Source organism: Bufo gargarizans, chromosome 1 (genome assembly GCF_014858855.1).
Source record: "Bufo gargarizans isolate SCDJY-AF-19 chromosome 1, ASM1485885v1, whole genome shotgun sequence".
NCBI classification, from domain to species: domain Eukaryota; kingdom Metazoa; phylum Chordata; class Amphibia; order Anura; family Bufonidae; genus Bufo; species Bufo gargarizans.
The window spans coordinates 614,501,077-614,526,050 of record NC_058080.1 but is presented as its reverse complement, the minus strand read 5'-3'; the positions used below and the strand labels follow the sequence as shown (position 1 = coordinate 614,526,050).

At 44.6% G+C, this 24,974-nt stretch overlaps 1 protein-coding gene across 1 annotated transcript; it reads left to right on the top strand.

The window, feature by feature from the left end:
• Window positions 1-474: 474 nt before the first annotated feature.
• ARL14EPL (ADP ribosylation factor like GTPase 14 effector protein like) lies at window positions 475-6,955 on the top strand. Its single transcript, XM_044282446.1, has 3 exons — window positions 475-573; window positions 1,772-1,905; window positions 6,533-6,955. The coding sequence occupies exons 1-3, from the start codon at window positions 475-477 to the stop codon at window positions 6,756-6,758; spliced, it is 459 nt and encodes a 152-aa protein (XP_044138381.1). The 3' UTR covers window positions 6,759-6,955.
• Window positions 6,956-24,974: the final 18,019 nt, after the last annotated feature.

The following is a 24,974-nucleotide window of genomic DNA, read 5'->3' as shown; positions in this document are numbered from 1 at the left end:
TTGCCTGTATTTTGGTCCCATTCAGGGTTTTCCATTCTACAGAAATCGATGACTTATCCTTAGAATAGGTAATGAATATTGAGTCGGTGGGGGTCCGACACCTGGCACCCTCCCAGATCAGCTGTTTTGGGCTGTCATAGAGCCAGAAACGGGGCTGGAGGCAGACAGCTATGTACACTGTAGATTTCAGTAGCAATTTACTGAAGCTCAGATTACAGTCACTTGAATGGGAACTGAGCTGCAGTACCCCGGCACAGCCACTAGACAGAGCATGGAGCTGTCTGCCTCCAGTTCCGTACACAGTATGTTTTCTGGCTCCATGGATGCCCAAAAAAGATAATTGGTGAGGGTGCTTGGTGTTGGACCGACCTGATATGGATAAACTATAAGTTCCTAAGAAATAAAAAGAGATGGCATTGGAATGTCCCATAACAAACTAAATTTTTTTTACATGATATCTTTGTGAAGGTCACAATGAGTGAAAAATCAACTTGTGCAAAAAACAAGGAAGGACAAGAAGGTGTGGAGACAGAAGCTGCGAAAGATACCAATGCCAGACCCCAGAAGCAACTGGTAGGAGTTTCACAATGTAGCTTTGTATTCTATTCAGCATATACGGGAATTCTTACAACTACACGTGTCACTTATGTAACACTGCTACCTCTGTCTACTAGTACACCGAACTTAGACTATGACTGCAAATGAGGGACACGAAAACGTACAGCACTATACACACAATACTTTGTCTTATTTGGAGAAATAGCTATAGAGAGATAATGTGCAGATCTCACCCCATAAAATATAGGTCACATCCCTACCCTAATGTCCGTGGTACATAACAGTTCCACTGAGCCACTAATAAACCAGGATCATCTAAGAGAAAAGCCTTCTCTTCTGGGAGGTCACCCCTTCTTTGGGAAAGTTGGCATGCTTTATGCAAGGGGATCTGTAAAATAACTGTAGAGGAATAAACTTATGGGTGCTAAGAGTTATCGATACACAGCTCTCTAAAGCAGAATTTAGAGAATTTGTGCCTGGTATTTTACTGAAAAGGACATTTTAGAAGAAAGCCCAATTTACAAATGTGTGCACCACCTAGAATCTGTCAATAGGGGGGGGTCTCTTGATCAGCAGGGCCAGCCCCCGATGCTTCAAAAAATGATTTTGAATTAATTTTAATAGTTATAATTGATTCACTTATCTCCAATAATAATACATTTTGAAGAAGCAAAAATTGTCATTTCTGTAATGTAAGTGTATACATAATCATTTGTTAACCAAACTTATATATACCAATTCATTCATGAATTTTAGCCTCCGACCATTACTTTTGTTAGTTAGATCATGTGACCCCCTGATAAGCGTCACCGGATCCCACAACATCTGTTTCTCTATTCATTCCTATGAGACTGACATGGAGGCTCTCATAGGAATGAACAGATGCCCTGGGATCCAGCAAGTCTCACTGGGGCCACACAATCCAACTCCAAATAGTAGTGGAGGCTAAAAATACAGCAATAAATCATTATGGAAGTTTGTTATTCAAAAAATTTGGTATACCAGCACACTTACAAACTAGTGGGACCCAAAAATTTTTAGGAGTCCCTCTTTCTGAATTAGGGCCTCAAACTAAGCTATAAGGAAAGGGTGCAAAAGCAAGTAGAGTATGTGTTATGTGTGTACTGGAGCGGCTTGGCAGAGAGATTGTGCAGTGATTGGTTTTGTGCTAGGTACAGATATCTTATCAGCTTTATCGCTATTGTCTTTACAGCAAATTGAGAGACAGTTGAAATGTTTGGCCTTTCAAAATCCTGGACCTCAGGTCGCAGACTTTAATCCTGAAACTAGAAAACAAAAGAAGAAAGCCTACATGTCTCAGATGAATGGATATTACACCACCAACAAGTAAGGGGCAATTGTACGTCCGCTGTACTGTATACAGAAAATGAATTGATTTTCAAAAACTACACTTCAAAAAATATATAAAAAAACTAAACACTCTAATATTCTTCTGTTCCAAATATCAAGAGATCTTTGTATATCCGTCATTCACAGTTTTCAAGATTTCTGCTTACATCATTATTGCCTACACCAGTGCTTACGTCTAGATTAAGAACCTACGTTCTTAGGGCTCATTGCACATGACCGTGTGTATTTTGCGGTCCGCAAAAAATGGATCCACAAAAAATACGGACGACGTCCGTGTGCATTCCGTATTTTGCGGAATGGAACAGCTGGCCCCTAATAGAACAGTCCTATCCTTATCTGTAATGCGGACAATAATAGGGCATGTTCTATTTTTTTTGCGGAACGGAAATGAGGACAAACGGAAACGGAATGCACACTGAGTAACTTTCATTTTCTTTTGCGGACTCATTAAAATGAATGGTTCCGCATTCGGTCCGCAAAAAAAAAAATATGTTCATGTGCATGAGCCCTTACACAAATGCATGGCTAGTACAATCTCTCATAACGAGATCGGCATCTGTGGCAGTTATGTTTCATCAGGACAGATTTCCAACTTCTGGAAGTAAGCCATGCAATAAATGACTAGAAGCGGAGGGAAAAAAATATACATTTTCATTTCACAAATCAATGTTGTACCCCAAAAAATAATACCATATACTTCTGTTTCCGAATAATGGCACTATATAATGCACAAATAACACTCCTATATTCTGCCGGTGATGCCAAATGTTTATGCGTTACCACCTCTGCAGAATAAAAACACTTTTTAAAAAGTTGTTTTTGTATCTCTATATTTTGAGACCAATATTTTTCTGTCATTGGAGCTGTGTTTTTTTTGTGGTTTGGAACCATTTTAGGAAACATAGGACTTTTTGATTGTCTTTTTATTTTATTTTATTTTTGTGAGGCGTGACCAAAAAAAATCAATTCTGGCATTTATTTTTAAGTTTTTTTAGTTTACGACGTTTACAGTGCAAGATAAATAATCACATGGTTATTTATGATCATTTATAGTTTTGGTAGATACAAATATGGTGTTTAAATGGTTCTTTTTTTTATATTAAAATACTTTCTTTTTAGTTTTCTAAAACTTTTTTTTCTTTTTTACTTTATTTTCAGTCCCAACGGTGACATTGTTACTGGATCTCAAATACTTTTGTGTTGCCATGTATTAAGCCTGTCGGTGTAAAACTAATATGGCTAATAGGTATATGAAGATGGCAGACCTGGAGTTCATTATTAGGAACCCGGGCAACTATAACAACCAATCAGAACCCTGCATACATGTCACACGTGTGCTGGGGGGAAGGGGTGACACAGGGAGACATATAGGGAGACTCTCTGGTTAAGCACTCATAGGCCGCTGTTGTTATTGACCAACACATCTAAGGCTTTAAACTCCTGAGATTGGAAATAAATAGTTAAGTATCAAAACTCAATTTATTTTTTAAAATAAGCACAAAAAGATTTGTTGTTTTTTTGCCAGAGATTGGGGAAGCCAAAAATTGTCCCATGCAGCATATCATCCCCTCAGTCAAAATTCTGTCTTATTTTAAAAAACACTGCTTTAGAACAAGTGCACAAATATAGACCCCCATTTTTGTTGACTCTTTGATGCTATTCTTTCATAGCATGGAGATGTATTTATCTTCTGAACCAATACGGTGCAAAGGCCCTATCATTGTGTACACTGTGTGGATCAGTAGGCTACATGTAATGAGCTCACTCTGGCTCACAAGGGGTGGATTGCGATGCTCTGCGCTGGGGACTCCAAGATGGCGCTCGGTCCGGATGTCTAGAAGCTCAAATTCTCGCGAATCTCGCGAGAACTTGAGCTCCTTCTCCCTGGCTAAGAGCGGGGTGCTGCGATTGGATGCGCTCGCTGCCAGGGAGAGCATAAACCGCGCCCACCAGAACTTAGAGAACAACGCCTACTATAACTTTGTCGCCTCATTTGCATATGAGGAGACGAAACTAACGGAGAGCGTAGCGGCCGAATGGGGGGTCCATTTAAAAAAAAAAAAAAAGTGTCCGGACATCAGTGAGAGCAGCCCCATAAGGTCGTATAAGAATTTAACACACTATTTTGTGATGAAAGGTCCTCTTTAACGTGGCCCTGGAAAAAAATCACAAAGTTGCTTTATATTGTGGGTGGGTCTAAATTGGCAGGCGGTGGAGCCTACACAAGTAGACGGGGTCAGCATACTGTCAGCCATAAACACCCTGCTGTTAGGCAGGGCCAGTACAAATATACAATAAAATACTTCTTTAAGGCAAAAGGACAGAGCTCCATAGCCTTATATACAGCTTCATGGTCAAGCACAGAGCCTCAGCACTTTCTATAAAGTCCTATAGTGAGGCATGGAGCATAGTCATCACATACATAATCCTACAGCGAAACAAGGAGCACCAAGTAGTATAAATGGAGCCCACTTACGCTTCAGTTAATAATCTCCAATGAGTGTCCCAAATGCATCAGTGCAGGAAACACATAGGAATCAATGGAGATATCACAAGAAAAATCCCACAATTTAGTAAATATATAACAATTCATTTTTAAAGTTGAGTTCATAACTGAATACAGAGCCCTATGTTGACACATGGAGCATCAGAATCATATACAATGCATTTGAAAAGTCTTCAGACCCTTTCACTTTTTTCATAAATTGTTATGTTGCGGCCTTGTGTTAAAATAAAATAAAAAAGTGTTTTTGTGCATAAGTCTGGACTTGGTGCCCCATAATGAGAAAGTGATAAAAACTGAATTTTAGAAATTTTTTCAAATACAAAAAAAAGAAAAACTAATATTTCACTTGAACATAAATATTCGCTTTCTATGACACTTGTAATTTAGTCCTGGGGGCCTCCCATTTCTCTTGATCATCTTTGAAATGGCTCTACTTCTTGGAGTCCACCTGTGGTAAATTCAATTGATTGGACATGATTTGGAAAGTCAGTGCCAGAAGGAAGCCTCTACTCAGTAAAAGGCCTCATGCATACGACCGTTGTTCTGGTCCGTATCCGAGCCGCAGTTTTTACATCTCGGATGCGGACCCATTGACTTCAATGGGGCCGCAAAAGATGCGGACAGCACTCCGTGTGCTGTCCACATCCGTTGCTCCGTTCCGTGGCCCCGCAAAAAAAATATAACATGTCCTATTCTTGTCCGTTTTGCGGACAAGAATAGGCATTTCTACAATGGGCCGCCTGTTCCGTTCCGCAAATTGTGGAAGGCACACGGGCGGCTTCCGTGTTTTGCAGATCTGCAATTTGCGGACCGCAAAAAACGGAACGGTCGTGTGCATGAGGCCAAAGATACATGAAAGCCCACCTAGAGTTTTCAAAAATGCACCTTAAGGATTCTCAGACAGTAAGAAACCAGATTCTCTGGTCTGATGAAACCAAAATTGAACTTTATGGCATCAATTGTAAGTGACATGCCTGGAGGAATCTAGGTACTGCTCATCATCTGTCCAATGCCATCCCTACAGTGAACCATGGTGGTGGCAGAATCATGCTGTGGGGGTTATTTTTTAGCAGCTGGGACAGGGAGACTGGTCAGGATTGAGGGAAAGCTAAGTGGAGCAAAGTACAGAGATATTCCTAATGAAAACCTGATCTAGAGCGCAGTGGACCTCAGACTGGACAAAGGGTTACCCTTACAACAAGCCAGTGACCCTAAGCACACAGCCAATACATCACATGAGTGGCTTAGGGACAACTGCATGAACGTCCTTGAGTGACCCAGTCAAAACCCAATGGAACGTCTCTGGAGAAACCTGAAAATGGCTGTCCACTGATGGTCTCCATCCATCCTGAAAGAGATTTAGAGGATCTATAGAGAAGAATGGCAGAAAATTCCCAAATGCAGGCGTGCAAACCTTGTGGCAATCATACCCAAGAATAATTACTGAGTAAAGGGTCTGAATATTTATGTCAATGCAAAATTGTATTTTTTCCTTTTCAATAAATTAACAAAGATTTGAACATTCTTTTTTCACTTTTTCATTACGGGGTATTGAGTGCAGAATGATGGGCAAAAAAAATAGATTTTTTTTATTTTAGCACAAGGCCGCAAACGGTCTGAAGACTTTCTGAAGACGGTCTGAAGACTTTCCGAATACAGTATAGAGCCCGATATTGATATATGGAGCACAATTATTGTACATACAGCCATAATTTAGTACCTAGCACTCTACACTTATAGTAGTCCAACTTACAGATCATCACTGACACGAAATATTGAGCTACGAAATAGTTTTTTTTATTTATCACATAAATTTATTACATAAATGGATGTAAATACCCTCAAATTAAAGTTGACAGTCTGCAGTTAAAGCACATCTTGTTCGTTTCATTTCAAATCCATTGTGGTGGTGTACAGAGCCAAAAATGTTAGAATTGTGTCGATGTCCTAATATTTATGGACCTGACTGTACAAAGTCACTGCTTTCTTCTCTACAATATAGTGCCATACTAATAATAATAATGTTAGCCCATAGAATGTAGAACAATCAGTGACATCTTGTATCATCTAACATAATAACTGTAATGTCTTTCTCAGGGTTTCTCTGAAAAAATATGACAAACAAGGTAAACTCCTGTGTAACAACCGGGACTTGTGTGACTGTCTGGAGGAGAGCTGCCAAGGGTGTTTCTATCCTTGCCCTAAGTGCAGTTCCAACAAATGCGGACCTGAGTGTCGCTGCAACCGGAAGTGGGTCTATGACAGAATACAGACGGAGGCTGGTGACATCATCAGCAAGCTGCCCTTTTATGTTCCTGAATAATACACTGGAAAGTTTCCTTAGTGCCACATCTGTAGGAGCTGAATGTACATATTTGTGTGATACTGAGTTATGTGACGGAGGGCGATCTGGAAAGAGTGTGCTCTGGTTAAACCAGTAAGAACTCTAAGGAGTTATCCCAAAAATGACTTGTCTATTACTTCAGTCAGATATGTTGTACAGAAAAGTGAGTTGCTTGGCGTCTGGCTGCTATGACCCTTGCTGACCCCCAAGAACAATCCAATCCAGAAAACTGGTAGCACAGTGGCTCTTCGCTGAAATAGATGGAACCTTCACTTATGGCCGGCACCAGCACTGATCGCTTTCTGTGGTTGGTTGGGGGTTCAGTCTTTTAGGACCTGTCATGTCATTTCTGGAATAATCCCTTTAACTTACTTCTTTTGAGTAATATATAAATAAACGAGATGAAAGAGGTGACGGTATATAAAGTGAGCACATCATAATGTATAAAACTATATAACCTTTATTTCATAATTAACATAAGAGAACACTAAAATCACACATGTAATGTGAAAGAGACCGTAAATGATGTCATAATGTGACACTTTTTGGTGATTTTAGTTGTTTTATCTGTTTGATGTACCTGTTTGTACATGTTAATTATGGAATAACGATATATTTTTATATATTCAGGTGTGCTCACACTTAGTGCTGAGCGAATCAAACTCCATGATCCGAATTTCAGGGAAAATTAAATTTGCCGCAAAGCTGAATTTCCTCGTGCTTCGTGGTAGTGAATTGATTTTCCCTGAATGGCGGTAAAAATAAATCATACTCGCCTCACCCGTTTGAGCATGAAGAGCCGGCTGCCACCATCATGATTGAAGATCTTGCACAAAATCCCGTGTGCGCGCGACGTGTGACGTCACCACGCCGGCCGAAGTGACAACGTAATAACGGGCTGGGCGAGATTTCACACTGGATCTTCAATCAAGATGGCTCTTCACAATCAAACGGATGAGGTAAGTAAGATTTTTTTTATTTTCGATTTTTTAATGTTACACTGTAATATGAATGTCAGATGCCGTGATCAGCTATGAACATGGCATTTGAATGACGGGGGACAGCGCAATCGCCGCTCCCTGTCATTGAACCCTCTACTTACAAAGAAATGCGCTTCGTGGTGAAGTAATTTGTCACAAAGCGATTTTTTTTTTTTTATTTGGCAAAGATTTTACTATCACTTTAAATCTTCAGCTCTTTGGTCTTGCTTATATATTGGTATGCTGTTTGGTGTGGTTGTGAAGCATCCTATTACAGTAGTTGTGCCGAACCGGTCTCTGTATAATGTAAGTTTATTGTCATCACGTGTAACATTTTCAGTTTTTATTAGCATGCTATTAATCTATACAAACAAAGGCTAACTAACTACGCAATGCTGTCTCGCAGGCTGTTCCAGCAGAGAACAACCTGCCGGTGTTGTCCAGACCTGGCATAGCTGGATAGTGCCGTGTGACCGCCAGACCCCATTGACTATAATGAGATCCAACCTCTCCCAGACAAAAATCGCTGCCCACAACAGTTTTTGTCTGGCTGAATTCCATCATTTATGCTGGGGAGAAGCCGGAATAGTCAATTATCCCTTATCAATTATAGTCAATGGGGTCTGGCGGCATGCGGCAGACCCCATTGACTGTTCTCTTCCGGAATAGCCTGTCGGATAGCTTTATCACAAGTGTGAAGTTAGCCTAAGCAGTCAGTGAAATTGAGATTTTTTTGTATGGTGCTGTTAGGCTACTTTCACACTAGCGTTCGGGGCTCCGCTTGTGAGTTCCGTTTAAAGGCTCTCACAAGCGGCCCCGAACTGATCCGTCCAGCCCTAATGCATTCTGAGTGGATGCGGATCCGCTCAGAATGCATCAGTATGGCTCCGTCTGTCCTCCGCTCCGCTCAGCAGGCGTATGGTGTCCGCAAGGTGCAGTATGGTGTCCGCCTGGCTGTGCGGAGGCAAACGGATCCGTCTAGACTTACAATGGAAGTCAATGGGGACGTATCCGTTTGAATTTGACACTATATGGTCAATTTTCAAACGGATCCGTCCCCCATTGACTTTCAATGTAAAGTCAAAACGGATCCGTTTGCATTACCATGAAGAAGAAAGAAAAAAAAATGTTTTTATTTTTTTTGTGTTCATGGTAATGCAAACGGATCCGTTCTGAACGGATCTAAGCGTTTGCATTATAGGTGCGGATCCGTCTGTGCAGATACCAGACGGATCCTCTCCGAACGCAAGTGTGAAAGTAGCCTAATACAATACTCATAGACTTGTATGGTCCCTACTTTACCTCTGTCTGACACTGATTTCATACAGAGGTATAAGATAAACCTCTCAGGGGATATGTTCATATAGGCCTTCATTTACCCGAAGACGACCAAGGGTGTACTGTTGGCCTATGTTGGACTGGTATACGTCTTAATACCTTTTTATGCTGTATAGAGTATTGCGGTTTGTTTGGCTATTTTATACAGAGGCACCCTGCTTAAAGATATGGGAGCCTATGGGCGACATATGCCATCATATGGCTATGCAGGGGCATATGTTGGAAGCACCCACCAGAGGTAAAAGTGGGAAAAAATGACACTATACGGCTGCACAGAATACCATATGAAGCAGTACTGCACGACTGCATCTTGCATATGGTTTTGCTTTGTGTATGAGGTGGAAGGCAGCGTGTTCAGACATGTTAATGAAAAAGTATTTTAAATTTTATGTTTGCAGTTTTGTATTTTGCAAAGGGATGAGATTTAATAGTTTTTTTTTGCATGTGTCTATGCAAGCCATTGCTAGAATTTTTTTATTTCCATGTCCTTTGCCCCTTTTTATGACGCAGTAATTGTTCGCTCTTTTTTTACTTTTCCAGACAATTTATATTTTGTACAAATAATGTTATATTTTCTAATCAGAGTTATGAATATTTTTAGGTGGACTTATGTGTTTTTATAAGAATGTATATATCCAGTGTGTTATTGCTGCCATATTTTATCATTTGTTTTGTATTCAGAGGGAAATAAAAAACTGCCTCTAGTCACCTTTCTTTTAAATGGTGTATCACCTTATTATTGTTATATCGGTCAGCTTGCTTCTTATCTTCCGCTTTATTACAGCAAATAATTCTGGTTTAGGCTTCACTAATCTTTCTGATATGGCATTTCTTGCATTGACAGTCATGATCCTTGTTTCAGTGTTGTGGTGGAAATAAATGGCCTATTTGCCAGCCTCTTGCCTCAGGAATATGGCCCATATACTAAAACTTTGAAGGAGAAGGCAGACCGGCCCCACAACCTAAATCTGTGGAACTGTTTTGGGCAGGAAAGCCATGCTTGCGGTCTGTCAAATGTGACTGCCATGGAATTCGAGAACCCCTGATGTGTGGGGCTTTGGGGTGTTTCCTGTGTTTTGGGGAAAAATTTGTGTTTTCTGCCTGTGAATGATTAAGTTAGCCCATTGTGTTTGGCAATTGTATCACAGGCAGAGCCCTCATGTTTTTTAATTGTATCAGAGGAAGAACCCATTGTGTTTGTTAATTGTATCACAGGCATGGGAAGGGGGGGGGGGGTTGTGTACAATTGCTGGGAGTGTGTTTCCATACTGTAAATGCATGTGATTGGCTAATGTCAAAACGGTCTCAGTCTTCAACAAGGTCCCCAGGGGAGGGTCCTATACTGGAAGACCTGCATAAAAGGCTGACATGTAGCCCCATTAAAGAGTTCCTGTTTTACCCTCAACATAGAGCCTCATCTCATGTGTGTGGGGAAAAGGCTGCATCTACACTGGGGAATGCTATACGCTGTATACTCCCCTGGCTATAATCCATGAGCTCTTTTAAGAGCTTGTTCCTGCATCGCTCTCTGAAGGATAAGAGGTTCACCCACTGGAACCTTGAAGCCTTGTCATAGGTCCAGGGTGGGTAGAAGACGGCGAGATCCCAACCAAGCTGCGACAGTTCGTGGGGTCGGCAGTGCTTACGGTGTCAAGTGGAGTGCTTTGAGCCATCGGAAAGCACTAGGAGCATCCATCAACGGAGGTACCCATTCGGAGTGCCAGGAGATCCGTTACAAGTGTCTCCTGCCAATGAGAGAGAGACAGGGAGAAGGAGATGGAAGGAGTTATCTCATACCTTCTTGGCTAGAAGGGAAAATTACGAGGAATTCATGTAGCTGGTGCAAACTAAATACCAATACTGGCCTCCAGGTGGTAATATCGGCAACGGTGGTGGTTTACAGGCAAGGTGGCAAGCCTACATGTAGCATACATAATGTATTAAGAGCCCATAGTAAAGATAAAAACTAAGCCCTTTTAGATGCTGCCAAACACAGCCACGTTCCTGACCACTCCTGACAAGGTTTTCTGGTGCATTCAACCTATTTTCATGACTTGAGTACATTTGTTTTCTGACACAGCAGTCCCTGTCTCAATCCCCATTGAAGAATGGATGAGATCAGCCTGGAAAGAGCCCCTTCTCCAAGGGCCCATAGCAGCCACATTGGCTGCATCTATGGTGCATACAGCCTTGCATGTCATGTTCGAATTTGTAAGGATTCAGTTTCATCCCAAGTGCATAGCCTAAAGCGTACCGGAGTTTTCAAAAAAGTTTGCATATGAGTTAATAATACAAAAAACCTTGTACTCACCATCCTGAACTCCCTCCGTTCCAGCACTGTCGGTCCTACCCTCAACGCCACTGCAGTCATATGTGGAATACGGGCACATCACATTTGAAGTAAGGAAAACAAAGTCTGATGGTTAAAATTGGAACAGCAGAGTGGAGGGGGTTTGGGATGGTAGGTATAAGTGAGACAACCCCTTTAAAGGGGTTGTCTCACTTCATCAAATGGCATTTTTCATGTAGACAAAGTTAATATGAGGCACTTACTAATGTATTGTGATTATCCATATTGCCTCTTTTGCTGGTTGGATTCATTTTCCATCACATTGTACACTGCTTATATCCAGGGGTTACGACCACCCTGTAATCCATCAGTGGTAGCCATGCTTGCACACTACAGGAAAAAGTCCTGGCTTATTTGCACTTCCACAGTCACGGCCACAAGAGAGGATGGCGCTTTTTCCTTCAGTTGCGGCCATGGCTGATGGATTACAGGGTGGACGTAACCATGGATACGAGCAGTGTAAAATGTGATGGAAAAATGAAACAAGTCAGCAAAGGAAGCAATATAGTCAATCACAATGCATTAGTAAGTGCCTGGTATTAACTTCCTCTACATGATAAATGCCACTTGCTGAAGTGACACAAGTGTTCATGTACAAACGTCTGTGTCTTGAAGACATACCTACAAATTGAACATTTATTATTGCCACATTTGCAACAACCTTGAAAATGCAACCAATGTGAATTGGTACCAATACTGTGGTATGTACATCAGCTCGGGGTCATCATAGCTCACATAGTATAAGCCCTTTTTGGTACAACGTTACATCCAGGTGGTAATATTTATCCAGCAGAATACCACTGACCACACTAAATGAATATTAGGTGATAACGTATAACCCATTCTACCCCTCCATGGGTATAACCATCTCAGAGCACCAGATTGTTAACCCTTCTATCACACTAGACTCAGTGTAAAAATATGTGATGTACTGGACCTCTGATCATACTGAGGGAATAAGAGGGCTTTCCCTTTCTCTGCCATGGGAACCCACCAATTTGGAGGTCTCCTTCGAAATGCCTGTAACTGCCCTTTAGCAGCAGGAGTAGTGTTGGGGACATTTTCTAATTTACTCTGTGTTTTCTAGAATATACTCTATTGTAATTACTGAAATGAGTGAGCTTTGCACGATTCTCTAGTATTTCAAGTTTCATGAGCTTCACCCGTATGTACAGGGGTATGGTCTATGCAATAAAGGGTCAGAGACCATGGGGACATAGATCATTGTTGCCTTGAAATCTGAGATAAGAATAACAGTGGACAGTTGAAACAGGTCTTGTCCTTAAGCACTTTTCGATAATTATTCTTAATTTCTGTACCATTTTCGAAATGCCTTCTAAATGCCTGTGAATATATTGTTAAAACTAGTTCAAATCAGTTTCAATATGCCTCAAGATTGCCTATATAAACTCAACTTCAGCAATATACCGCAGACAGGGGTGTAGCTAGAAATGCTTGGGCCCCATAGCAAAAAAAAATTTATGGGCCCCCCCCGCAGCCCCCATATATCTATCGGGCCTCCCACCACCCCTTCCAGAGCTCCCACCCAAACACCCATCCTAGATCTCTGACCGCCATGAGCAGTTTCACACTTTCAGCCTGTTGGATCTGTCCTGCCGCTATTTCGCCTTGCCGCCACTCCATCCCCATTGACTATAATGGGAACGGGGACGGAGCTCCGATGCAGCGCGGCAGTGTGCGGTGAAAGGCTGGCGGCCGAAAAGTACTGCAAGTCCGACTTTTTCATCCGGTGGCCTTTCACCGCGCAGTGCCGTGCTGCGTCGGAGCTCCGCCCCCATCCCCATTATAGTCAATGGGGATCCGTCCTGCCGCAAGTGTAAAAGTACCCTTAGTCTGTCATATAGGGGGGGGGGGGGGGAAACTCCAGAACTAGAGTGTGCCCCCCAAAAGAAGGAAGGGGCGCCCTCCTTATCATTGCTGGCATCTCTTTTTAACTTCAGATCATCAGACTCTCACTTACTAATTACAGCACACACCCCTGTAGTGTCCACCATCAGACAGGGGAGGGAAGAAAAGAAACCCCAGAACTAGAGAATCAGTGTGCCCACCAAGTTGGGGGGCACACTCTAGTTCTGGGCTTTCTTCCCTCCCCTGTCTGATGGTGGACACTAGAGGGTGTGTGTGCTGTAAATTTGTAATTAGTGAAGTTAAAAAGAGCTGCCTGCAGACCTGCAATGATGAGGAGGGCGCCGCTTGCTTCTCTTGGGGGCCCCACTCTGCAGGCAGCTCTTTTTAACTTCAGAATTCAGATCAAGTATCTCAGAAATCATGTTCTCACTGCCTACCTCATATTGCTGCTCGCCTGCTCTGACTGCTCCTGACTCCTCCCCAGCCAGGCCCGAGCCGGCCTGGGCCACGGACGGACCGCCCACTAATTGTGCCCGCCCTCAGCCCTCCCCTAGCCTACCCTCGGCCCTCCCCTAGCCTGCCCTGCAGCTCCCAATGGATTCTGGAAGTTACTTAGGATTCTAATTTCCTGCGCTGCGGCCGGGCCTGCGGCGCTGGTGCCTGGCTCCGCCTCCGTCCCTCAGGTACGCCCCCGTTCCGGCCCCCTCCACCGCCTACCTCATCTGCTGCTCATGCAGCCGTGCGCCCTGCTCCAGTCTGACTCCTTCTCCCCAGCCAGGCCCGAGCCGCGGACCGCCCACGCCCCTCGGGCCTGGCTGCCTGTGTGTAGTGTGTGTGTTAATAAAAATTTTTTTAAAAAAATCAACAGAAGGCTGCCCGGACGGTCCCCCAGTGGCGTAGGGCCCCATAGCCACTGCTATGGTTGCTATGGCGATCCCTACGCCACTGACCGCAGACATTCTGCTGCACCTCCATACAGGGGGCCAGATTTATCATTAGCTCAAGTCAGAATTATGGAGTGAAAAAGTCGCAAATTTTTGCGCAATCACTAAGGCTCCTTTCACACTAGCATTCGTCGGTCCGCTCGTGAGCTCCGTTTGAAGGAGCTCACGAGCGGACCCAAACGCCTCCGTCCAGCCCTGATGCAGTCTGAATGGAGCGGATCCGCAGACTGCATCAGTTTTCTATGTTATTAATGCAGACGGATCCGTACTGAACGGAGCCTCCGTCTGCATTAATATGATCGGATCCGTTCAGAACGGATCCAATCAAGCGCAAGTGTGAAAGTAGCCTAAAACTGCGCCAAAATTTGCAACTTTTTTCTGCTCTGTACTATGCTCGCCAGTTTTCTGAAAGTTGGAGTGTTTTCCTATGTAAATGAATCTCTAGACAGATTTACTATTGCGACTATTTAAAAAGTCTAAAAAAAGCCGCAAAAAATTTAGCAATTTCACTCCAGTGAGGACCATACTTATCTTTTGAGACTTTTTTAATAGAACATGCAACTTTTTTGTAAAGATGTGCGACTTGGAAAGCTGCTTACTGACGGATAAACTGCTACCGTCAAACCACATTTATTACAGTCTTAAAGGGCCGATCATAAATCTGACTTGGCTAAAACTGACTTTAGCCATATGTGAAAGTGGAGTGAGCTGTCTTTTAAAATTCTTTTAAGGCTACTTTCACACTAGCGGCACGGACCTTCGGCAGGCTGTTCCGTCGGGTGAGCAGCCTGTTGGATCCGTCCTGCCGCTAGTGACTGTGTGCCTTACGGACTGCCGCTCCATGCCCATTGACTATAATGGGGGTGGAGTTCCGGCGAAGGACGGTAGCGCACAGCGAGAGCCTGCCGGAATAAATGTCGGACATGTCGTAGTTTTATTCCGGCAGCCTCTCGCCGTGCGCTGCCGTGCCTCCCCGAAATTCCGCCCCCATTATAGTCAATGAGGACGGAGTGGCATTCCGGAGGCACACGGTAACTAGCGGCAGGATGGATCCGACAGGCTGTTCACCTGACAGAACAGCCTGCCGGAAGTCTGTGCCGCTAGTGTGAAAATAGCCTAACAAGTAGCCTTGGCACTGACAGGTCTGCATAAGAGCCTATACACAAATGAGACCACCTTGGCGCATGTAGGTGGGCAAAGATGTGTTTTAAACAGAATATATTGGCTGAGAGTCTCGGATTTTATCATATCAGAGTGAGGGCTTAGTCCATATATAATGCTTGCATCTATTGTGTTCAATCTGGACGGACCAGTATGGGGGGGATTTATCAAAACTGGTGTAATGGAAAACTGTGTTATTGCCCATAGCAACCTATCAGATTGGTCCTTCCACTTTCCAATTGAACTCAGAAAAATTAAAGATGTTATCTGACTGGTTGCCATGGGCAACTAAGCCACTTTTCCTTTGCACCAGTTTTGATAAATCTCATCCTGTTTTTTGCTGGTGTATTTTTGGCTTGTAAAAAACACCATGAAATTCATGTATGTTATACAATCATTATTTGGAGAGTTTTTAAATCACTTTTTTTTCCTATATAGTTGTCTAAAACATCTGAAAAGCACGTCCAAATTTTTGCAAGTTTTTGAGCTTAGTTGCCCAAGATTGTGACATTTTGCATTTCTACACCTCTCAAAGTCACAAAAATTGTCTCAATCCTACTACAGTAAAAAGGCAGGGTGGAAAGAGGAGGAACATTACAAGACAAAAGTCTTATGGCATATGCACACCGGGTGGGGGAGGGATTTATAAAACTGGTGTAATGTAGAAGTGGCTTAGTTGCCCATAGCAACCAACCATATTCCACTTCTTATTTTTCAAAGGAGCTGTGAAAAATAAAAGGTGTAATCTGATTGGTTGCTATAGGCAACTAAGCCAGTTCTACTTTACATCAGTTTTGATAAATCTCCCCCACGGTGCATATTATGCTGCGCAATACATTAACCACTTCAACCCCGCTAGCTAAAACCCCCTTAATGACCAGGCCACTTTTTACACTTCTGCACTACACTACTTTCACCGTTTATTGCTCGGTCATGCAACTTACCACCCAAATGAATTTTACCTCCTTTTCTTCTCACTAATAGAGCTTTCATTTGGTGGTATTTGATTTTTTGTTATTAATCGAAATTTAACGATTTTTTTGCAAAAAAATGACATTTTTCACTTTAAGTTGTAAAATTTTGCAAAAAAAACGACATCCATATATAAATTTTTCACTAAATTTATTGTTCTACATGTCTTTGATAAAAAAAAAATGTTTGGGTAAAAAAAATGGTTTGGGTAAAAGTTATAGCGTTTACAAACTATGGTACAAAAATGTGAATTTCCGCTTTTTGAAACAGCTCTGACTTTCTGAGCACCTGTCATGTTTCCTGAGGTTCTACAATGCCCAAACAGTACAAACACCCCACAAATGACCCCACCCTAAGGTATTCACTGATGGGCATAGTGAGTTCATAGAACTTTTTATTTTTTGTCACAAGTTAGCGGAAAATGATGATTTATTTTTTATTTTTATTTTTTTCTTACAAAGTCTCATATTCCACTAACTTGTGACAAAAAATAAAAAATTCTAGGAACTCGCCATGCCCCTCACGGAATACCCTGAGGTGTTTTCTTTTCAAAATGGGGTCACTTGTGGGGTAGTTATACTGCCCTGGCATTTTAGGGGCCCATATGCGTGAGAAGTAGTTTGCAATCAAAATCTGTAAAAAATGACCGGTGAAATCCGAAAGGTGCTCTTTGGAATGTGTGCCCCTTTGCCCACTTAGGCTGCAAAAAAGTCTCACACATCTGGTATCGCCGTACTCAGGAGAAGTTGGGGAATGTGTTTTGGGGTGTCATTTTACATATACCCATGCTGGGTTAGTGGAATATGAGACTTCGTAATAAAAAATAAAAAAAATAATAATAATAATTTTCCGCTAACTTGTGACAAAAAATTTAAAATTCTAGGAACTCGCCATGCCCCTCACGGAATACCTTGGGGTGTCTTCTTTCCAAAATGGGGTCACTTGTGGGGTTGTTATACTGCCCTGGCATTCTAGAGGCCCTAATGTGTGGTAAGTAGTTTGAAATCAAAATCTGTAAAAAATGACCTGTGAAATCCGAAAGGTGCTCTTTGGAATGTGTGCCCCTTTGCCCACCTAGGCGGCAAAAAAGTGTCACACATCTGGTATCGCCGTACTCAGGAGAAGTTGGGGAATGTGTTTTGGGGTGTCATTTTACATATACCCATGCTGGGTGAGAGAAATATCTTTTCCCATTTTTTTATACAAAGTTGGCATTTGACCAAGATATTTATCTCACCCAGCATGGGTATATGTAAAATGACACCCCAAAACACATTGCCCAACTTCTCCTGAGTTCGGCGATACCAGATGTTTGACACTTTTTTGCAGCCTAGATGCGCAAAGCGGCCCAAATTCCTTTTAGGAGGGCATTTTTAGACATTTGGATCCCAGACTTCTTCTCACGCTTTCGGGCCCCTAAAAAGCCAGGGCAGTATAAATACTCCACATGTGACCCCATTTTGGAAAGAAGACACCCCAAGGTATTCAATGAGGGGCATGGCGAGGTCATAGAAATTATTTTTTTGGGCACAAGTTAGCAGAAATTGATTTTTTTTTTGTATTTTCTCACAAAGTCTCCCTTTCCGCTAACTTGGGACAAAAATTTTAATCTTTCATGGACTCAATATGCCCCTCACAGAATACCTTGGGGTGTCTTCTTTCCGAAATGGGGTCACATGTGGGGTATTTATACTGCCCTGGCATTTTAGGGGCCAGAAAGCGTGAGAAGAAGTCTGGAATATAAATGTCTAAAAAATGTTATGCATTTGGATTCCGTGAGGGGTATGGTGAGTTGATGTGAGATTTTATTTTTTGACACAAGTTAGTGGAATATGAGACTTAGTAAGAAAAAACAAAAAAACAAAAAAAAAAACAATTTCCGCTAACTTGGGCAAAAAAAAATGTCTGAATGGAGCCTTACAGGGGGTGATCAATGACAGGGGTGTGATCAGGGAGTCTATATGGGGTGATCACCCCCCTGTCATTGATCACCCCCCTGTAAGGCTCCATTCAGACATCCGTATGCGTTTTGCGGATCCGATCCATGTATCCGTGGATCCGTAAAAATCATACGGACGTCTGAATGGAGCCTTACAGGGGGGTGATCAATGACAGGGGGGTGATCAATGACAGGGGGGTGATCAGGAAGTCTATATGGGTGATCACCCCCTTGTCATTGATCACCCCCCTGTAAGGCTCCATTCAGACGTCCGTATGTGTTTTGCGGATCCGATCCATGTATCTGTGGATCCGTAAAAATCATACGGACATCTGAATGGAGCCTTACAAGGGGGTGATCAATGACAGGGGGGTGATCAAGGACAGGGAAGTGATCAGGAAGTCTATATGCGTGATCACCCCCTTGTCATTGATCACCCCCCTGTAAGGCTCCATTCAGACGTCCGTATGTGTTTTGTGGATCCGATCTATGTATCTGTGGATCTGTAAAAATCATCCGGACGTCTGAATGGAGCCTTACAGGGGGGTGATCAATGACAGGGGGGTGATCAATGACAGGGGGGTGATCAGGAAGTCTATATGGGTGATCACCCCCTTGTCATTGATCATCCCCCTGTAAGACTCCATTCAGACGTCCGTATGTGTTTTGCGGATCCAATCCATGTATCTGCGGATCCGTAAAAATCATACGGACGTCTGAATGGAGCATTACAGGGGGGGTGATCAATGACAGGGGGGTGATCAAGGACAGGGAAGTGATCAGGAAGTCTATATGCGTGATCACCCCCTTGTTATTGATCACCCCCCTGTAAGGCTCCATTCAGACGTCCGTATGTGTTTTGCGGATCCGATCCATGTATCCATGTATCCGTAAAAATCATACGGACGTATGAATGGAGCCTTACAGGGGGGTGATAAAGGACAGGGAAGTGATCAGGAAGTCTATATGCGTGATCACCCCCTTGTCATTGATCACCCCCCTGTAAGCAGAGGCGTATCTATCGCGAGGCAAACAAGGCATTTGCCTGGGGCGGCACTTGCCAATTGGGCGGCAAAATGCCTTGTTTGCCTAGTTAGTTAACGTACACATCGATCCGATCCTTCACTATGCTGCTGGGAGCGGCAGCATCGCAGGCGCCGCATAGTGAAGGAGTGACGTACTTCCTCCTCCCTCCTCCCTCCTCCTCCCTCCTCCTCCCTCCTCCTCCCGACCCCAGGTGTTTCCTGCATTTTTACCTACCCGGCCTTGCTACCCACGTCACTTCCAGTAGGGATGTGGGAGGTGCGTCTCTCCCCTCTGCTCCTGACTGGCTCTGCTGGGGGTTTGTCGGCGCAGGCGTGGAGGATTCCCCCGTAGCATAATATTCCGGCCCACTGCGCATGCGCCGAGTCGTCTTTTTTTGCGCATGCGCAGTGGGTCAGAATATTCACAACACAAGCGGCAGCCACAGCCAGACGGGAAAAGTCTGTCCAGACCGGCTCCCTCCTCACACACCGTCTGTCAGACTCATAGAACAGAGTTGGCCACTTTGCCTGACTCCTGGCCTACCCTGCGAGGAGTGTCCAGCCCAGGACCAGGTCCAGACAGAAGACCAAACAGGAGTGAGTGAGACGAGAGAGTTAAAAAGCAAATAGTGCACGTGCACAGTGAGAGTGAGACATAAATAAAGGTGGTATGATGTCAGACTGTCTATGGTGGCCCTGGCCTCTCCTTGAGGCTGCCCCATACAGACTGGGGTAGCCTCAAGGAGAGGCAAGGGCCACCATAGTCAGTCTGACATACATACCACCTTTATTTATGGGGGCAGTCACAAGGAGACACTAAACTGTATGGGGGCTGCCACAAGCAAATAGTGCACTCTGCACTGTGTCATAAATAAAGGTGGTATGTCAGATTGTCTATGGTGGCCCTGGCCTCTCCTTGAGGCTGCCCCATACAGACTGTATGGGGCAGCCTCAAGGAGAGGCCAGTGTCACCATAGACAGTCTGACACACATACCACATTTATTTATGACACAGTGCAGAGTGCACTATTTGCTTGTGGCAGCCCCCCATACAGTTTAGTGTCTCATTGTGGCTGCCCCGGCCCCCGGCCCCCGCCCCCTATACAGTATAACGTCTCCTTATGTCTGCCCCCCATACAGTATGTATAATGTCTCCTTGTGGCTGCCCCCGCCCCCATACAGTATATAGTGTCCTTGAGGCTGCCCCCATACAGTATAACGTCTCATTGAGGCTGCCCCAATACAGTATAATACCTCCTTGAGGCTGCCCCATACAGTATAACGTCTCGTTGAGGCTGCCCCCATACAGTATAACGTCTCCTTGAGGCTGCCCCATACAGTATAACGTCTCCTTGAGGCTGCCCCATACAGTATAACGTCCCCTTGTGTTTTTTTCTTTTAAACGGGTATTTATTGCGCTATAGATATCGTTATCGCGATACATTTTTGAATATTATTATGCAAAACAGGAAAGGGTGGGGCCTAAAGAGGAAGGGGTGGGGTTTACAGAGGAAGGGGTTTGGCTGTGACAGGAAGGGGTGGATCAAATTTATATTAGGGGGGTGCCCGAGTTTAGTCTCGCCTTGGGCAGCACAAAACCAAGATACACCACTGCCTGTAAGGCTCCATTCAGACGTCCGTATGTATTTTGCGGATCCGATCCATGTATCCATGAATCCGTAAAAATCATACGGACGTCTGAATAGAGCCTTACAGGGGGGTAATCAATGACAGGGGGGTGATCAATGACAGGGGGGTGATCAGTGACGGGGGGGGGTGATCAGGGAGTCTATATGAAGTGATCAGGGGTTCATAAGGGGTTAATAAGTGACGGGGGGGGGGTGTAGTGTAGTGTAGGTGGTGTTTGGTGCTACTTTACACAGCTACCTGTGTCCTCTGGTGGTCGATCCAAACAAAAGGGACCACCAGAGGACCAGGTAGAAGGTATATTAGACGCTGTTATCAAAACAGCGTCTTATATACCTGTTAGGGGTTAAAAAAATCACGTCTCCAGCCTGCCAGCGAATGATCGCCGCTGGCAGGCTGGAGATCCTGTCTCTTACCTTCCGTTCCTGTGAACGTGCGCGCCTGTGTGCGCGCGTTCACAGGAAATCTCAGCTATCGCGAGATGACGCGCCGATGCGTCGTTGAGCGCCCAGCAGATCTGCGTTAGGCGGTCCGGTTAAAGGGGTATTCCCATCTCGCTACTTCATCCTCAATTGCTGCCAGCTAGCTGTTCACTTCCTGGTTTTCTCCTGCTAAGGCTGGGCGGGCTTAGGCAGCTAGAGTGAAGGCCGGCCACGCCTCCTTATGACATCACACTGAGAACTCAGTCCTTGCTTGCTAGCTCATGTGAAGAGTATGACTCATCAGTCTGGTAGCCTGCAGTGTCTGTGAGGCCCCTCCCCCCTGCTGGGGAATCATCAGAGAGCCATGTGAAGTGAGCTCAGTGTACAGTAACACGTGGCTGTTCTGCACAGTTTTACACACAAAATCTCTGTCTGATCTTTTACAAACCCATTATGTGCATCAAAAACTATAATTCCATATTATACATTAGCTCAAAAGCTTGACCAATCCCCACCCACCAGCACTGATGCAGATTTGTTTCCATTACAGCTGTACTCCAGTTGTGTATAAACCTTACACTATGTATCTTTATAGATGCATATACAGCTCAGCTACATGTGTCTTCTCCAGTCCCCTAACATCACTTTGGCTGAATGGCTTCCTATACAGCTCTGCTACATCTTTATTCTACTCCCCCACTAGCACTGTGTCTGAAAAGCTTGATATACAGCTCTGCTACATCTGTCTGTTTATCTCTTCAACCAGCACTGTGTCCAAACAGCTGCATATACAGCTCTGCTACATCTGTCTATTCCCTTCCCCATTAGAACTGTGTCTGAACAGCAGCATATTCAGCTCTGCTACATCAGTTTCTCTCTTCCACCAGCATTGATGCTGACCCGCCACATATACAGCTCTGCTATATCTGTCTATTCCCTTTCCCACTAGAACTATGGCTGAACAGCAGCATATTCAGCTCTGCTTCATCCATCAGCCCCCACATATGCCTCCATCAGCCCCCCCATATGCCTCCAACAACACCCATATGCCTCAAATAGCCCCCATTATGCCTCAAACAGCCCCCATTGTGCCTCAAACAGCCCTCATTGTCCCTCCATCAGCCCCCATAAGCCCCATTGTGCCTCCATAAGCCCCATTGTGCCTCCATCAGCCCAAGTGCCTCCATCAGCCCCATTGTGCCTCCATCAGCCCCATTGTGCCTCCATCTGCTTCCATTGTGCCTCCATCTGCCCCATTGTGCCTCCATCTGCCCCCATTGTGCCTCCATCTTCCCCCATTGTGCCTCCATCAGCCCCATTGTGCCTCCATCTGCCCCATTGTGCCTCCATCTGCCCCCATCAGCCCAAGTGCCTCCATCAGCCCCATTGTGCCTCCATCTGCCCCCATTGTGCCTCCATCTGCCCCCATTGTCTCTCCATCAGCCCAAGTGCCTCCATCAGCCCCATTGTGCCTCCATCAGCCTCATTATGCCCCCATCTGCCCCATTGTGCCTCCATCAGCCCCATTGTGCCTCCATAAACCCCCCATTGTGCTTCCGTCAGCCCCCATATGCCTACATCAGCCCCCCATATGCCTCCATCAGCCCCCAAGTGCCTCCATCAGCCCCCAAGTGCCTCCATATACTTACATGCGCTGTGGCCGCCCGACGCTCCTTCTTCTTGTAACTCACCTGTCTGTGCGGCGCATTGCTTATGCTTATAGCAATGCGCCGCACAGACCTGTGACGAGTTACAAGAAGAAGGAGAGCCGGGCGGCCACAGCACAGTCAAGTATATTGCTGCAGAGTAAATGACCATGGCAACCAGGACTTCAGTAGTGTCCTGGCTGCCATGGTAACCGATCGGAGTCCCAGCATTACACTGCTGGGACTCCGATCGGAACTGCTGCTGCCACCAATGATGGGGGGGGGGAGGAGGGGGAGGGCGCACCATGGCAGCCAGGACTTCAGTAGCATCCTGGCTGCCATGGTAACCGATCAGAGCCCCAGCATTACACTGCTGGGACTCCGATCGGAACTGCCACTGCCACCAATGATGGGGGGGGAGGGGGCACACTGCCCACCAATGATTTCGCCCCAAGAATTTTATTTTTAATCAATACTCGGCCATCCTGAAATTGAAGGGGGGGGGGGGGGGCGGCACAGTTATACACAGCAGCGCAGCCCTGATCTCCTCACCATTCACTGAGGAGATCCGGGCTGCGCTGCTGAATGCTGAAAGCCTGGACAGCTCCCCTCCTCCTCCGCTGATAGGACACCATTCCCCCCCCCCCCACGCCTTCTCCTTTTGGCGACGTGCGTGCTCACAGTTAGAATGAGAGGCCGGCCACAGGGAAACATCTGCGCAAGCGTGGCCCACGGATGCGGCAGGCGAGCGGTGGCCGTATCCATGGGCAGCGTAGATATAAACAATGGAGTGGGAGAATTGAATTTCAGAGAGAACAGTAGTTTTTTTTATGCAATACATTTAGTCAAATGTTCACTGGGGGTATATAATTAAATACAATATGATCATGAAGATTGGAATACCCACATTTTCTGTTTGGAATTGATCTCCGGTACGGATTTTGATATCGGACAGCATGTCAATTGTTTGTATGGATTTTCAAAGGGTGAGCTCTGAGGCAAATCCCCGGCAAAATCTGCACCAAAATCCCCAAGCAACACATGCAGATTTTGGTACAGTAATGCCAAACCCCTTAATCCCACATAAACGACACCGCCGTGTACATATACCATTAGAAGGTCATTTATCATGAGGGTCATTTCTTTTTTTGCTGGTACATTGCAATCCATTTATCCTACGTTGCACGGTTTGATACATTTGAAGTATCTGTAAACTTTACCTTATTGGCTACAAATTCTACTCCAGTTTTTGTACGCCGCCCCCTACTGGAGTGACTTTACCTTTTTTTTTTTAAGACAGTCATTATTCTTGAGAAGAACGAACTGCCCTAAAAAAGACCTGAAATGTGGCGACAGTCCTATAAAATGGAAAAAAGTCCCAAATATCAGAGCAAAACGCTTAGGGGACTGATCTGTAATAAAGAATAGGCCAGGGATCAGCAACCTCCAGCTGTTGTGGAACTACAGCTCCTAACATGCTCCATTGATTATTATGGCAGCTCTGAAAACAGCTGAGAAAATGTGCATGCTGGGAGTTGTAGTTTTACAGCTGGGAGTTGTAGTTTTACAACAGCTGGAGTCCTGGCCTATGCTAAGCCTGTAAGACATGTGTGTACCCAGAAAGCGCTTTTCACTGTAATGGGCTTTCTAGCACCAAGCTGAAGCTGACTTCTTATTCATCACTTTCTTATTCACACATAGTACGGAGTGAGAGATGCTCGACTTTTGCTAAGAAAGGAAACATTTCCTTAAAGGAACTCTGGACAGATCACTGCAAAGGGCAAAGCAGACAAAGCCTGAGCGCTCGAAAAGCGGACACAACTGAATATAATATTGACTTCATGGGAAGTGACTTTTATTGAGTTTTGAAGCATGCGAGCCACCGTACCAGTCCAGGAAGCG

Excerpts from the sequence above, each read along its gene's own strand:
- ARL14EPL (XM_044282446.1), top strand. The coding sequence starts at position 475 with ATGAGTGAAAAATCAACTTGTGCAAAAAACAAGGAAGGACAAGAAGGT. Across the intron at positions 574-1,771 it reads CCAGACCCCAGAAGCAACTG|CAAATTGAGAGACAGTTGAA; the intron begins GTAGGAGTTTCA and ends TTGTCTTTACAG. Across the intron at positions 1,906-6,532 it reads GGATATTACACCACCAACAA|GGTTTCTCTGAAAAAATATG; the intron begins GTAAGGGGCAAT and ends TGTCTTTCTCAG.